This window comes from Cololabis saira, chromosome 11 (genome assembly GCF_033807715.1).
Source record: "Cololabis saira isolate AMF1-May2022 chromosome 11, fColSai1.1, whole genome shotgun sequence".
In the NCBI taxonomy this organism is placed as follows: Eukaryota; Metazoa; Chordata; class Actinopteri; order Beloniformes; family Belonidae; genus Cololabis; species Cololabis saira.
Window position 1 is genome coordinate 14,040,005 of NC_084597.1, and position 17,262 is coordinate 14,057,266.

Sequence of the window (17,262 nt, forward strand, 5' to 3'; positions counted from 1 at the left end):
CCCGGAGAAAACCTATGCAGGGATGGGGAGAACATGCAATCTCCACACAGAGAGTCCTGCCAAGAGTCAAATTAGGAGCTTTCCTGCTGTAGGTCACGGAGCTTTTTTGTACTTTTGAACTACAGTACATCACAGCATCACTTTCAACAACACATCAGCTTCTGTCTGTCATAATAAATGACACATTGTCTCTTTAATAACCGCTTCTTTTGCTCTATTTGCACGCGATTAATATTACCTGGACACCTAAGGCAAGTACTCTAGCACAGCGAACACATGGATTATGAGGTCATTTTAATCGTGTGCAAATGCACTTCTCAGTAGTTTGTGGGCAGAATCATTTTTTATTTTTCATTTCCTCTAGCCATCTTTTCTGCCTGTCAACATCAGGTTCCATAAGGATGCTCACGGCCACAAACTTCCTAACGCTCACTAAGCTCAGACGCTCGTCAGACAACAAAAAGCCTTTGGGCTAATACAATGAAAGCTCCATTTAGAGTTACTCTTCCGTTTCCTGTTATAATGGCAACTTAAGCACATGTCATTTTCAGATTTGTATTTTCACATAAACCTGCTGCAGAGTTTGTAATCAGCTGCTTCAACTTCAAAACCTCTCCATAGTTGTGCAGAAACAAGCTGTGGATTCATCAAATGGTTCAAATTTTACATTAATGTAAATTATAAAGTTCACCTAACTTGTGTGAATGCAGTTGATCTGACATTTTCCAGGTTCTGTGGGTCTGTGGCCTGGAAATGCTCGTTACCAAATCTCAATATCTCAGAAGCAATGCCATTTGTTGGTACAATGAAGAACTCTGGCTTACGAAAAATCATTTTACTCCCACAGACAGCATGGTCACTAAGATGTTTACTTTTTGAAACAACATGACGGTTTTATGGACAGGGATTTTAGGTGGCTCTAACTGGACTGATCCACGTGGAACGATGTAGGACGGAGTTACAGTACTGCTTCATTTGAGACAGAGCACACAGTGTCAATCAGTTAATTTGAGTAGATGAGAGAATACATGAAAAGAAAAGAAAATGTTTAACATTATCAAGCAACCATGTTTCCTTTAAAATAAGATCCAATAAAATGTGTTGTACTTCTCGTGCAAGGATACGAAAGCCAATTTATTCAATTCTAAAATACGATAGGTCAATATTTCCAGCAACATCAGAGGAAAAGAAGGCCAAATTCAGCTACATTGAGTGGAAGTGGAATTGGTAGACTATGGACAATGTCTCTCCTTGATACAATAGGTTACTAAATACATATACACTTTCAGTCATGGTGTGATACAAACTCCATCTACAGTGAAACTGTTTTCTGTCGTTACCTAACTGCAACATATCTATCATCACTGCTGTTATTACTGAATTAACCCTTGCCTCCTCTAGTCTTTACTCCTTTAGCCAGAATACAATTTGATGGGCTCTAGAACTTCTGCAGAGGATTACAAAAAATATTTAAGGTTCATTTCTAGCAATGTGAGCTACCCTCACAAAAACATGCAACAGTCCTGGGTTATACATGCCCCCTCTGGCCAGCCGTGGCGCCAGATGGGGTGGAGAGGATCCGGCCGGAATAACGTGATCCTTCCACGCGCTACGTCCAGCCGGAGAAACCCCACCCTGTCTGGTGAAAAGATGCAGCCTGCTCACTCCTCAGGTTAAGGAGGAGAGTGCAGGGCCCTCCCAGGGTTGGTAGAGGATGGCAATGCCCTGGCGCCTCATTTAAAATGGACTGCGTAGGAGTCATACTAAAAGCACACGTACACCCAAAAGCCGAAAATGCCGGGCGCAAAAAAAAATCTGGATCAATAAAACCATGTGCACGCACACTTGCACGCAATGTTCGTTTTATAAATCACAGTCCAGCTGGAAGGTTGCGCAGCTGAATCCGCCTCATATCCCGCCCTCTACACGCCCACTTTTTACCTTAAAAGCGTAATGCAAAGTAGTATTTGCATATGAATGAGCCTGCTGAGCATGCACAGCGGCTTCCTGCAGCCTGTTTGGTGTCAGGATGAATGAACGTGTCCAGCCACCGTGCCACTGAATTTCACTGAGATCTGAGATCAAGATGTTGTGGATGAGGTGGAGGACAGGAATACGACATTATTTGGTGGTGACAGTAAAAGTAGAAAGAGTATATGTAGCACGGCGAGTGCCACGGGGCCCGACCGACAGGACAGAGAGGACACAGAGTTTCAGTGCAGGAACCTTTTATTTCACCCAACACCAACACGCGTGCTTCAGCTCCTTCACGGCAGACCCCCTTCTCCCAGCAGAGCCATGCCTTATGAAGGCAGGCAGGGTGGAGAGGTTGATTGGACACACCTGTGACCCAATCAACCAGGGTGGCTGCACCTCCACCCTGCCACAGTATATAAATAGTATAAAATAATTAAAGCGAGTGAGTGGCAGCACGCCGTTGCTGCGCTAAACGCTGTGAGTCCCCCGGCGCAACAGGGGGGACATGTCCCCCCATCTTTTCAAAATCATGTTTTTGTCACCCACACTTTTTACAGTTTAAAAACCAACGGTAGGCTCAGCCTGTAATTGCAAATCATCAAGACACCCTGCGGAAGGCGATGCGAGAACGGCCCCGGCAGCCCCGCTCCCCCTCCTCCCCCTCCTCCCTCCCGTCTCCCGTCAGAGCTGCTCAGGGCGGGTTTATGGCTCTGCATCACCAATGCAGAGCCTACGGCGTAGGTGCGCGTCGCCGCGTACCCTATGCCGTAGGCTCTGCGTCGTTTTAACGCGGGACCCTAATTTAGGCTTACACTCGCACGTAAAGGTTTCACACGCGCGTAAAACTCATTATATATATATATATATATATATATATATATATATATATATATATATATATATATATATATATATATATATATATATATATAAAAATCTGTGTTCCTTTAGGGATGAAATGAGGGGCTCCGTGGAGCCCCTAAACCCTCTAGGGAGCCCCTCATTTGTTCTGTCCTAAAGCGGTGGGTGAAGAGGAGGTTCCCGGCGTGTCCTGCACCGCGGCTGCAGCTCCAGCAGCAGCTGAGCGTCCTGACTGACGCTGAGCTTCACACACAGAGGGACACGATCAGCGCTATTTTATTATATGTCTGATATATGTTGTGATATGTGATGACATTATTAAGAGTATGACCACCTCACAGTCTGCATCGCCAGTTCCCCGTGTCTTAAGTAAATTCTTACGGGAGGGTCGGGGTTGCCGTAGGGATACGCAGATCTTTCGGTTAGTTTTTTCTTTTTAGATCCCAGCCTTTGCATAGAAGGTGGCTTGCACATCTTTCAGGCCCTTTTTGTGCGCAAGCAAGCTTTATAGATGAGGCCCCAGGACTGTTACTTAGGTAGGAGCACTGGGTGATAAAATGGGGGAAAAAACCGGGATAAAAATATATAAAAAAAAGAAAAGAATTTATGAAAACAAAAAAACGAAATGTGTTACCATAACTACTCAGATGACACACAAATCTATATAACCTATATAACATTGATCAAATTAAAGAGCGGATGAGCCAGAGGTTTCTTCAGTTAAATGAAGATAAAACAGAAATAATAGTGTTTGGAGCCAAGGAACATTAAAAGTCAGCACTCAGCTTCAAGCAGTAATGCTACAAACAAATAGCCAAGCCATAAACCTGGGACTCAGACCTGAATTTAAACAGCCACATGAAGACAGTAGTGAAGTCAGCCTGTTATCACCAGAAGGACATCTGGAGGATTAAACTGATGTCTCAGCAGGACTTGGAAAAACTTGTACATGCTTTTATTTTCAGTAGAGTGGACTACTGTAACGCTCCTCTCATGGGTCTCTCTAAAAAAAAATGTATTTGTCAGTAGGCTATATATCTCACGAAACACCACCAATTAGTCCTCTGCTTTTAACCCATCCCTAGTCCATCATACAGCTGCAGTTAGTCCAGAACGCTGCTCCCCGAATCCTCACTAAGACCAAGAAGGTGGACCATATCCAGTTCTTAGATCTTTACACTGGCTTCCTGTCTGTCACAGAATATATTTTAAAATCCTGCTGTTGGATTGGAAGTCCATCCATCCATTATCTATACCTGCTTTATCATTTGCAGGGTCACAGGGGTCGGCGGGAGTCTATCCCAGCTCATTTTCAGGCGAGAGGCAGGGGTTCACCCTGGACAGGTCGCCAGTCCATCGTAGGGTGGATTGTAAGTCTCTGGTCTAAATACATCTCTAATCTCCTGGTCCATTATGAACCAGTAAGAACCCTCAGGTCGTCAGGGTCACGCCTACTTTCTGTATCCGGAGTTAGAACCAAACATGGTGAGGCAGCGTTCAGCTTCTATGCTCTTTACCTGTGGAACAAACTCCCAGAATGCACCAGGGCTGCTGAAACTCTCAATTGCTTTATGTTAAAGTTGAAAACCTTTGCACTACAACATTTATTTCTTGCATCCCATTTGTTTTATTCTTTTTAATTTATGTCTGTTTGTCTTTAATTCTGTAAATTGGGGTTAAGTGAGAGAGAGAGACTGCCATATAAATGCCTCACTAATGCAGTTATAAACAGTAATGTATATACTGACAAATATTGCCTGGTTTGTAAAATTGTCGAACAGCTGCGTACTTTTAATCTTTGAGAGAAACAATTCCAGATGGAATTGTTGTCTGTGATTGCACATTCTAGCCATAAAACTCTGGAATACAGAGTTAATGGGATTGCTCCTGTTTTGCTTCTGGCTGTGGCCTGCACGGTGGCTGGAGGGGCTGCGAGTGGATGCTTTGAACAGACTTGGACTTAGTGGAGACAAGAAGAAGCAAAGCCAATTTTCACTTTTTTGCCTCTCTACCACAGCCAAAACATCCAATTCCATCAGGCATTTGCTGCTGGGGCATCTGATAGAAATAGAGTCTAAGTCCTGTAGCTGGACCAGATTATTTTCTTATCCTCTAATGGGTTAGATACGGGAATTGAAGAAATGGTATCAGAGTAACCATCACGTGACCTGCTGTCAAAATACCCTAATGTAGTTTATCATTTCTGATTTCTTTCACAAATGGGAACAAGTTATAGATATTACATAGGCCCTGACCACAAAATAAGTTTTATTTTACCTTTTTGGAGGGTTTATTAGATACTAATATAGAGAAATTGTCATCGGTACAAACCAGTTTAAACTACCTTCTAACCATAGTTTTGCAATGTACTGTTTCCATTACACGGGAAGAAGTTTAATTGTCAAAGTTGCAACATTTCTCAGAGAGCATTGTTCACAAAAAGTAACATTCAGACCATTTAACCAACTTGACTCTTGGTCTTAAAAAGGGATAAAATATCAGGCCTGTAGTCCCAAATGTCAGTTTTATAACCCCTAATTTATACAGTCACAATGACTGAACAACCCCAAGCCTATTTCAGTTTGGGTTTGTCAGTGAGAGGGACAGTCTGCTGTCTGACCAAACAACACCACCAATAAATTACTTGAGTGTCTGGCACTCAAATCCAATCTATCACTGGTCAGTGCCCACCACCACACTGTGTGTGGTGGTGGGCTGCCTGACGAAAGCATTTCATAGGGATGCCTTGATTCACAGCAGTCAGGAGAAAAGAAAAATAAATGGTGGGAATGCTAAAAGTAGGTTAAATTACACAAGGGAAGAGCAACAAACAACAAACAAACAGCAACCTTCCTTTCCTTTGAAGGCACCAAACTCTCTGTAGTTTAACTTCTTAACAAAGTATAATAAAAAATGTCATAACATAAGATGTGCTGAATATGTACAATTAAAGATGATATGTTGCTCCTACACCCCAAATGTACCCCACCCACTGAGATTGAAGTGGTGGTAATTATATTTATGGATGAGCTAAAGACTTACCAGGGGCTGTGTAGAAGCCAATATCTTCCTCAGTAAGAGGCAGCAGGTAGACTTCACCTTCCTTCCACAGCAGGGGGTACCCCTCGGCTCCAGAAAACTCTCCCAACCAACCATCCTGATCTGTCGGGGAAAAAAACATTTTCAAAAAGGGATGATGTTCATCCTCTGCTCAAACAGTAATGATTAAGATATTTGTTTTCAGATTATATATCAATGTTTAATCTGAAAATATTATACACCTCATTAAAAATACCATGAAACACCTGCATCGTTACTGGATCGGAAATGTGAAGCCAATGATGAAGTGCCTTACAAGGCAATACCATTAAGAGCCACTAGGGGCAGTCCCCAGAGTATCTCTATCTTGAGATGTCAAATCTGGAGTAGGAAGTGCATAGGGAGGAAATCACGTGCAATACCACTGTCCGCCTCTATGAGCAGGTGGAGCAGGAGGAGATTCTTATTCAAGAAAGGTTAAATCTTTCATGAAATACTAAGCCAGTTCAATTTTTTCCACAAATTATAATGGTGTCTTAAAGTCTTTTGTACCCAAAAGTTGAAGAAAAAAGATAGATGTGAAATTGGAAATAATTCAGAGGCAAAATAGTTTTTCTTCTTTCTGAAAAACATTTCGGGAAACCATTATGGAATGATGAAGACCTCAAATTGTATCACAGTCACTTAAAGACATACTTCAAGATGTCTGTTGGACAACTTATACAGATACAGTAGTGTGAAAGCCTTAAGAAACAGTTCAGGGAGCTAGAGCAGTGGCTACCTGTAAGTCTGCTGAAAAATTATAATTTTCTTGCCTATATAAAAGTCTCCTCAGTCAGATTGTTTCATTTTAATTTGTCAGATATGTTTCTGTTGGAAAAGACATTTTTTTTAAATCTTTACTCAAAACAATAAAAACCACATTAACAATGAAATTATGTCAATGATGTGACAGCCTGCTTTCGCAAGATAGTTGAGAGAAAAAATGCACGTGAATTAATTGCATGAATAAATAAAACACATCTGGTGTGCAAAAGCCTTTACCTTAAGTCCACAACTTTTTTTTCAATTGTGAATTTTCAAAAGTTAACTCAATCATTATTGAAATAGTAACAACTGCCTCCAGAATACGTATTTTAGGCCAAAGGAGTTCCCACTTAGGCTCATGTCTTGTCTCCTCTGTCCTCACTGTCCTTCCTGTCCTAACCGTTTCCACTGTCCTGCAAGCTGCTCATTTTCTTCATCACTACATCCTAATTCATCCTAACTACCATCAACAGAGAGGGCTTGTTTGGTTTTCTTCCGTAAGGATTCGCATTGTTGCATTAATTCTGTAAACTGAAGAAAAGAGTGTCAAATATAATCATATGCAATGCGGAAAGGACTCACAAAGTGCATTATTATAATAGACTCTAGAAAAGTGTATATAATCAACATGCCAGGCAGTACGTAAGTAAGTAAAAATACTTTTTTTTTTAATGATTTCTGAGGAGTCAAATGGTGAACCTCCTCCCTATGAGGAGGTCTGCAGAAAATTTGCTCCAGAAAATCATGTGACAAATTTAAACACTGCTATTGGTTCGCTTAGGATATATATATATATATATATATATATATATATATATATATATATATATATAAAAAGAATCCCATCTCTTTTTCAGTGTATTTCATCTTAAAAGTGGAGGTACTGTGTGTGTGTGTGTGTGTGTGTGTGTGTGCGTGTGCGTGTGCGTGTGCGTGTGCGCGTGCGCGTGCGTGCGTGCGACAAAGAAATTCAATGGGACTGTTAGCAAATGGCAACATTGCACCATAGAGAGGTCTCTGTACACTTCTGATACACACTATAGCAAATACAGTAAAATATCATTATTTGCAGTACGTATTAACAAATTGGCGAATGTGTTTCTGTCTCTGTTTTCAATTGTTTCAGTTATTGTTAAGTGGTACAACAATTGGTTAAGGTATTTCTTGATTTGCTTGTTTTTATTTTATTTTATTTGTTGTGAATTGTGGTGAGAGGAGTAAAACTATATTTTAACATGTTAAATAAATCATTTTCAACTAAAACTTGGAGCTAGTCCAGGGTGTATCCATGCCTTTTGACCAGTGAGAGTTGAAATTATTTCCAGCAGACCCCATGACCCTGAACAGGAGAAAAAGTGTACTGATGGATTGATATTCCAAGCCAAACTAAAAAATACCACATATCCAATAAATATGAAGCATACAGAGTAGTATATTCGCACACCAAAGTTAGAGCTTCTAGGTTGGATAAGAGATTTTGGAAAAAGTGGTAAGAGATTTATAAATACAATTAAAAGCAACAAACCTTCAAAGCACACAAACACACACCTGCAGCACTGACGTAAAAGAGTTTGACAGACAATCCAACGGTCCAATGACTTCGTTTGGGTCACAGACAATGATTGTATGGTCTTTTAGAGCCCAGTCGCTTCCACAGATCTTCAATATTTTTTTATTTTGACATGACAACATTTAATTTATTGCTGTCTATTTGAATAGAGAATTTCAGGTAATTTGGCTGCCTTTAACTCAAAAGGTAAACAACGACACAATATGAAACACGGGGCTGTAACCGGACAATAACATGCATGTAGTCAGGAAAAAATATTTGAATAATATTGCTGCCAAAGTAATAAGAGAACCACATTAATGTCCAAGGCGTCTTTGAAAATACCTTCAATGAAGTCAGACGTTATGTTGACAGGAATGTAGTGACTGGATGATGAGCAGGCCAATGAATGACCAAAGCAGAAACACAGCTGGCATCCTGCTGGATTTACTTGTTGCAAATTGAAAGATCCTGGCTTGCATCTGTAAGTACACACACCCACACACACACACACACACATACTGTATATAGAAGCGCTCATGCATAAACATTTTTTTTATATATTTTGATTATGAATATTAGGTTGATATGCAGAAATTGGCCATATCCTTGTGCAGTGCTGTAGTGTTGTTGTCAATCTTTCATCACAAATAGCTATTAAAAAGGTGCTGCTTACAGCACTGACAGGGGGAGGGGACACTGAGCTCTGACCTCCGTGATTTTATATTTGCTGGAAAATGGGGTGGGACAGGAACATCACTAAAAATCAGCTGCCACGATGGCCACACTACACGGGACAGAGACTTGTTCAATGAGCTGTGAAATCAGTAAAAAAAAAAAAGTCAACAAACGGGGATCACAGAATTATTCAGTAATGGGGGACCGGGATCTGTATTTATTACTAATGATAATGAGTGTATCCGTTATATCCTGTGTCCTTGAGAAACTTGACAGAGATGGTAAAAATTGTTTGCTTCATAGTGAAAATTAGGGCGAGACAGAGAGCTAGCTTTAAACAAAGAAAATCTTTACGCTCTTCTGTTTGCTGCACCTTTACCATCTGCTGGGTGGAATCTACACTTTAGAAAATGTTTCCTTTATTACAGATTGTAAGAATGATTGCCTTTTGAAAAACATGATTACAAAAGAGGAAGTTTGTCAAGAAATAAATGAAGTCTCTACGGAGACAGATGAAAAGCAAGGCTATAGATGCCACGTTGTGCAAGACTTCAATAGTTTCCCTGGCAACTAAAGGTTATGTGCGTGCATGTGTGACATAAGCAACAGTGATAACCCACCTGTCACAGCGCTGTCCTTCCACATTGGGCTTACAGTAACAATGTCCATCCAGAGGAGAGCAATTGTCCACACTTCCACTGTGGTTACAGTCACATAGTCTGCAAACAAAGAACAATAGAAATGACCTTTTGACACACTTCTTATGAACAATCTAATATGTGTTTTCCAGATATTAGGAGTATACATCTACATAAGTACTCACTCTAAGTCTCATTGCAGTGCAACATTGAAATTTGTGTCGGTGCATCTGTCTCCAGTGACTCAGGCTTTGCCTTGTTTCTCAGATTTTTAAGATGCTCTTGACCTGTAACCTCTGAGGAATGTGATAACTCAAATTCCAACCGGTCACATAATGACACGGAACAGGAACCTGTTAATTTTTCCATGGGAGTCATTAAGAGTGACTATAATTTACTTGGTTCAAAAAGAACAAAGATAGCTCTTTAGCAAGCCGGAAAACAGAGTTTATTATATTATTCTTTGAAATATCCGAAACAAGGTTCTCTGATCCAGAAGCAGCAAAACAGGCCCACATCATCATGGTACCACCAACATGCATCAGTGTGGTAACTATACTTGTTTTTACGGGGCTTGAAGGGCTCTTGCTACTTTTCCCAAACAAAAGCAGTGATCATGTGACCAAACGGGTAAATTTGATTTCATCATACTAAAAGAAACATCAAACTTAAGTCTGGTTTTGATGCACTACAGTGTGAACAACAGAGTTTATCTTGGACCATGAACTTTGCAATGAAGAAACCTCATGACCATAGTATGTGAAAGCCCAGGATAAGCAAGTTCATTAACAGTCCACTTTGCAAAAATCAGTAGTCACCACAAAATTGTGTACCTTCAGCCATATCCACATTTGTTTTTAGCAGAACCTGTGTGCTTGTTCTTTACAATGATGCAAAGTACATCTGTTCTAGCCACAGATGAAGATCCACTATCTTCTCTGAGCACAATCATGATTTAGTTTTGTTTCCTTCAAACTTTTGCCATGGTGATATCACAGGAATTTACAGGAAGTGTTGAAGTGACATGAGCTAAAATGCATTAAAGCGCTCAGGGTTTTTTATCATTTCAAATGATAAATCAAACTTGTAGTGCTGAAAAACTTTGCAGATGTGCCCCCTCTAGATATTTGAGCAGAACATTCATTGCAAACAGCCATTCTTGTTTTATTCTTTGCCTCTCTAAAATACTTCCACACTGCTGACATGTTTGCACCGCACCACTTCACTCCACGCTCTTCCACGTTTGATTTCGTCATCTAAACCTGTAATAGATTGATTTATGTTGTTTTGGTTCCACCTGCTGGTGAATGTTAGGTAAAATTCTTATGTGGTTAGTTTTTTGTTGGCCAACACTTTATGTGGTGCGCAACCATTACGGGAGTGTTATGTGGTTAGTTTTTGGTTGGCCAACGATTTATGTGGTGCGCAACAGTTACGGAGCAGCCAGTCTATTTATATTACAACGCCGTTATTAATTGTTCGGTTTTTTTTCCCACTTATTCCACCGAACACCGAAAGTGTTTTTTTGCCATTTTCGGCCGAACAATCGGTGCATCACTAAATACAGCTGTCATGGTTGGTCCTCCAGCCTTCAGTGGTTTTCCACTCCGCTCACTCCATCTGCCAGCCACGCCCACCTTGTCACTCACTCCCTTCACCTGCTCTCCCAGCTGCAGGTCCTCAGCAATCAGGACAGCATAAAAGCTCCTCCCTCCTGCACTCTCACTGCCAGATCGTCACTCTATGTCGTAGATGCAAGACCTTCCAGCATTCCCTGCCTTGACTTCCCGTTGCTGACCCTGCCTGTTTCTGGACCCTGCCTTGTCTTCCGAACTTGACACCGATTCCTGCCTGCTCTTCATCCCTGTTGAGGGTAATAAAGCAAACCAGACAAACTACCACTGTGTGCTCCGTGTGCTGCATTTGGTCCAATACCTCACTTCGTAACAACAGCAATCTGTCTACCTTGTTTGAAAAGGGCAAGGAAAAGGTAGTGCCCAGAAATAAAGAGAAGGAATTCAATTATATGAAGTAAAAATTCATATTTCCTGGAGTCTATGTTGGACTAACTTACATAAAATCTCCAATGCTCTAAAATTATTTAGTAATTGTGTCCTTAAATGTATTGGTACTGGTCACAGAATCCTCATAAGAAGGCCGTTGGAGTAAATGTATTTATGTTAACCTCTCCGAAACAATAAGTATATTTAACTTTATTTTACTCCAGCTTGGACATATCTGCTCTATCTCCAATATTGAGTAGGGAAGAGTTGGCCAACTTTTCATGTTAAGAGTACCAACTATTCTATGTGTTTTAATGCAATGGAGCGCCTCGCTCATGGAGATTCAAAAATATAGATCACACATGTCGATGCGGCCCCCAGACTATCTCAATCTAGCCCTTGGGATAAAGCGCTTTACAAGGTCAATGCGCAATTATTAACGCAATGTTGTGCTCATACAACTTCTGTGTTAAATTGCTAGTTAACTTGACTACAAAGAACGCTCACTACATTGAGACTGGACACAACTTTCTAGATAGAATATTGTTCATTATTATAAAACAAAAACAAAAAACATAATTTTGAGACCTAATTCATTATTTGCCGAAAGTGCCAATTAACTACTTTACATGCAGATGTTTTTTAAAAAAAGCTTGTGAAAATCGATCGAAAGTTCAATCTTAAAGCGATTTTATGAAAAATATTGATGTCAGAATCTGCAGGTACACTGCAAAAACAGCCCCTCTGGGGAGAAAAAAAACTAATATTCCTAAATTTAGTCAGATTGTCTTATACTATACTAAAATACTTGCTAGTGGGGGGCAAATATTTGTCTTGACTATAATTCTTCACACTTGCAAAATAGTTTAGCCACTAGACAAAAAGTATAACTAATTTTCTTGAAACAAGGCTCCTTTTTTACTTTCTTAGAAATAAGATTTTACAGTGTAATTAAATTGTCTACTGTGCAGCTCTTTGTCTCCTTTAACTGTCTACTTGAAAATGTAGCCCACCACCAGAATACTGTAGATGCTCAGGCATGGGTTCCCCAAGTAATCATCAACAGGGCTAATGAGATTTAGCCACCCTTACAAAGTCTTTGAAATGCTTTGAAAAAAATGAAATTTCATCAACACTAAAACAAGATACTTAAAATACATTGAAGATTGCATAAATAACATTGACAAAAGCTAAGGAGTAGGTATCTGTCAGCAGTATTTTGAATTTTGGAGCAAATATCTGTTTCATCATGCTTATTCATTGATTACTTTTGTAAGACAAAATCTATTTCTAATGTTTTTTTTATTTTAATTATCCATTATCCTAAGGTAAGCTGCCTCTTTTTGTTAATGCTCTAGTGATCTGGGTAATTCACACCTCAGTTCAACAGCTAGGGTTTGCTAAGTTAATGACAAAAAGCAGCGTGTGCAAGGGTGTTTTGCATGTTCTTGTGTGTATTTTTTATTTTTGGTACCTCATGAGGACCTGTTTTGGTATAATCACCACCGTTATTGGGACGAGAAGTCCTTGTGGGGACCAAAGCCCAGACCTAATAATGTAAGTGTCACACTTTGGTGTCACATTAAGATTGGCGCTAAAATTATGAATTGGAATGAGGCAGAAGCAGAAGTCCGTGCAATATCCTAATTTTGATCGTTGTGTTTGGGGTATGTGTATGCTGGCATGAGCACATTGACATAATTTTGACTGACAGTTTCTTTCGTGGTAAACAACCCTTTGTGAATGGAAACACACATTTATGACTGCTATAAATATAAAAATGTACTTTCAAAAGGCCTAAATTATATTTGTCAGGGGAACATCTTTCAGCATAATCCACTTTTTAAACTTGTATAAACCAGGCTTTAGTCACAGCAGATATGTACTTTGTCAACCTTGAATGGTTCATTTTACATGCATTAGGGAATAATACAATGAATTAGATAGCCTTTTGAGTCATACCTCTATCAAATGCTTGGGTCCAAGACTGCTATTACAAGTCAATATTTGAAGCACATACGAGGGATGAGGCCCTACATCAAAACAATTAGATGCTAAAAAGCTCTGTAGAGATTTAAACGGAAAAGTTCTACTTTGATGGCCTTGATTACTGTGAGAAACCCATTTAATATTCCATCCAGTTGGTACATCCACTGCTCTTAAGCAAATATCTATTATAAAGGATACAACAGAAAAAACATATTTTGGTTTCTCAGCCAGTACACTGTTTGTTGTCATGGTGTCCATTGTTCGGTGGCAGAAATAACAGTAACATCAAACCATCATTGACATGCAATTCAACACTATCACAACTTAGCATTCCTGTGGCAGCTGGTGTAGGTCAAGGAGAGCTGGGATGGATTTCTGTGGAATATAAATTCAAAAACATACATCTCAGGCCTCATAGATACACCTTTATATACGTCTATATAGGGATTGGCATGCACAGCAATGCTCCAAGGTCAGACAAAGTTGAAATATGCCTCTAATCATCAAACTATACATCGTGGGTCAATACATCTTTAAGTTGCAACGCATGGTGCCAAAAAACACTCAGTGAGGGGCCTGACTGTTCAGTCTCAGGTTAAATATGTCTCATATCTCTGGAATGAAAGCAACTCTGCCTATCTCAAAATCAATTTAAACCTCTGAGCTCATTTTTGTGCATACTGAAATGATCAATATCAGAGCTGAATACAATTATGGAGGAACAATATTTCAGTGAATCCATTGCTTGTGTGCATTTTAAGGTTACCCCTACAGTGCAATTCTAATAAACCATCAGTTGGAGAGATCTTTGTTTTTACCATCATTTGCATAAAAAACCACCATCAATGTTATGAAAGAGAATTATCAAATTAAGAATAAGTGAATTTACTTACAATCAATAAGTAGCCAAAATAATGACAGAATATTAGTTATTCACAATAAAAATCAATGCCCGTCTCTATAAAATGTGTTGGGAATATAACCCATGGACAAAACAAACAAAAAAAACCCAACAGAAAGTCTTTTGAGGCTGAGTTTCTCCTCAGGACTGACTGAAGTTAAAACTGGTTTCTGATGTTTTTGAAGGCAGAGAAGCTAGATGTGGACACCATGGCAACAGACGGAGGGAACTGCATGGTCCCATGACTGATTCTGAAAGTTCAAACACAAAATCTGTCATCCTGTTGATCGGGACAGCTGTGTGACCAGCTAAACCAACACAAAGTAACTCAGACATGCATTTGAAAGGAATTTATTCAGGGGGGGGGTGCGCACAAATGACAGAACAACACTTTTGATTTAGTGAGGAATTTGAAACATTAACTAAAGTTGGCCCCTTTTCAGCTAGACTTACATATTTTCCAAATATTTTGAAATTTGAGACAAGAGGACGGGGGGGTAAATAAATATTTAATACTTAATAAACAATGTATATTACATATATTTTCTTGGGTTTGCTTAATTTAGAACCTTCAATTTGGAAGGAAAGTCATAAAAATGTGTTGTCCTTCAGGTATTTTCAGTTAAGAATAACCACTGCTCACTTAATTTCTTTGGCATGTCTTAATCACTTTATTATTTAAGATCCAGCATTATGCTTTTCATGACTAAATTATTTAAAAAGGAAGTTAACCATCACATATCTCTTTTAATCTGTTCAGATGCATTTGAAGTGGAGAGATAGCAGAACATAGTCTGCTGTCGTGGGTGGATAGCAGATGAACATAGATGGTCTTCATTGCAGCAGGTGACCACCGTCCTCTCATATTAGATCTGGGTTCCAGACCATGTGGCTCTTTCACAGACCATGCACTGATACAGCCGTTCCTCAAATTATATACTCCGAAACTCAGTCAAAAGTCTCTGATATCTAAGATATATGCACTGTGTATGACATTTGATGATCATTCTGTAGATAAAGCTCGGGAGGGTTGGGGACCGGAGTTGGGCCTTGACTTCACAGGGGAGCTGTGGGATAAAGCTATCCGTAGCATACGATCTAGCACGCATTGCGCTAGACTTGAACTTATTCAATTCAAGGTGCTGCATAGAGCCCACCTATCAAAATCCCGATTATCAGAAATATATCCGAATGTTGCAGACCTATGCGACAGATGCCAGGGCTCTCCCTGCAATTTAAGTCATATGTTTTTCTCCTGTCCTAGGTTACAGAAATTTTGGAGTGATTATTCTGTGATCATGTCTAAAGTTCTGGGGAAAAAAGTTGTTATGGCCCCTCTCTTAGCAATATTCGGACTCTCTGTTGACTCCTCACATATCAGCCCCACACAGTCAGAAGTATTGGCTTTCACATCCCTTTTAGCAAGACGTCGTATCTTACTTTCATGGAAATCCCCCAAGTCTCCGTCTATTTCTCTTTGGCTTAGTGATGTTATGTTTTTTCTCAAATTGGAAAAGGTTAGATACTCCGTAAAAGGCAACTCAGCTAAATTTGTTCATAAATGACAATCCTTCATAGAACACTTTATCGCGTTGAAGACTCTACCCACCGACTGACCCCCCCTCCCTTAATTTTCTTTTCATTTCCTTTATTTGTTTTTTATTATTATTATGTATGTTGCATTTTATGTTTTATTTATTTCCATTTAATGGGATATCAGCGATGGGCATTTGCATTTACCACTGCATTTGTTTTTTGTATGCACTTTTGCTCATTCATTACTTTCCTCCTTTGATAATTTTTTGCTCATCTGTTTATTTATTATTTAACGCTACAGAGACTCTGTTCCTTAGTTAGGTTTTGTGTGTTTAAAAAAAAAAAAGGGGACAATGTATAATGTATCATGCGTATCTTTGATTACATGTTTCCATGTTATCATTAGGGCCCGAGCACCTTCAGTGCGAAGGCCCTATTGTATCTGTAGGAATTCTTCGCGTTATTAGGGCCCGAGCACTTGCAGTGCGAAGGCCCTATTGTATTTGCAGGAATTTTTATTAGGGCCCGAGCACCTTCAGTGCGAAGGCCCTATTGTATCTGTAGGAATTCTTCGCGTTATTATTATTAGGGCCCGAGCACCTTCAGTGCGAAGGCCCTATTGTATTTGCAGGAATTTTTATTATTATTATTATTATTATTATTTTCCTGACAAAGTGAAGGCCTTTTTGCCCCCCTTAACATGCCCAAAAAGTCACCAAATTTTGCCCCCTAGTCAGGCCTGGCGAAAAATTTGATATTTAAAGGTTTGCATTAATGGGCGTGGCAAAATGGCTCAACAGCGCCCCCCGGAAAACTTTGTGCCTCAAGCCCCACGATACGGTTTGACGTACATGCACGAAAATCAGTACACACCTGTATCATGGGACAACTTAAACAAAAGTCTCTTGGGGTCATGCCCGAAACCGAACAGGATGTCGGCCATTTTGAATTAGTCGTGTCATTTTGGCGAAATTTATGCCATTCCTTCGAAAGTTAATTCAGCCCGAACCGTAACGTGCCCCCAAGTGTGTTATACATCAAAATGTGCGTCTCCATCCTGCGACAACACGCATTACTTTTCTCTTTCAAAAGCGTTACCGTGGCGGTGCTAGACGCCAAAAAGCGCGCCCACCCTTCATCTGATTGGTTCGACAGAAAAAACTTTGTGCCTCAAGCCCCATAATACGGTTTGACGTACATGAACGAAAATCGGTACACACCTGTATCATGTCGCAACTAAAAGAAAAGTCTCTTGGCGCCATGGCCGAAACCGAACAGGAAGTC

At 39.9% G+C, this 17,262-nt stretch overlaps 1 protein-coding gene across 1 annotated transcript in view; it reads right to left on the minus strand.

Annotated features, from left to right (window-relative positions):
• lamc3 (laminin, gamma 3) overlaps positions 1 to 17,262 on the minus strand; it is a 265,101-nt gene that overhangs the window by 124,633 nt on the left and 123,206 nt on the right. Inside the window, exons 7-9 of the mRNA XM_061733782.1 lie at positions 9,532 to 9,630; positions 8,579 to 8,715; positions 5,881 to 6,000 (exon numbers count right to left, since the gene is read on the minus strand). Coding sequence (XP_061589766.1) covers positions 5,881 to 6,000; positions 8,579 to 8,715; positions 9,532 to 9,630 — 356 coding nt within the window. The remainder of the gene's footprint in view (positions 1 to 5,880; positions 6,001 to 8,578; positions 8,716 to 9,531; positions 9,631 to 17,262) is intronic.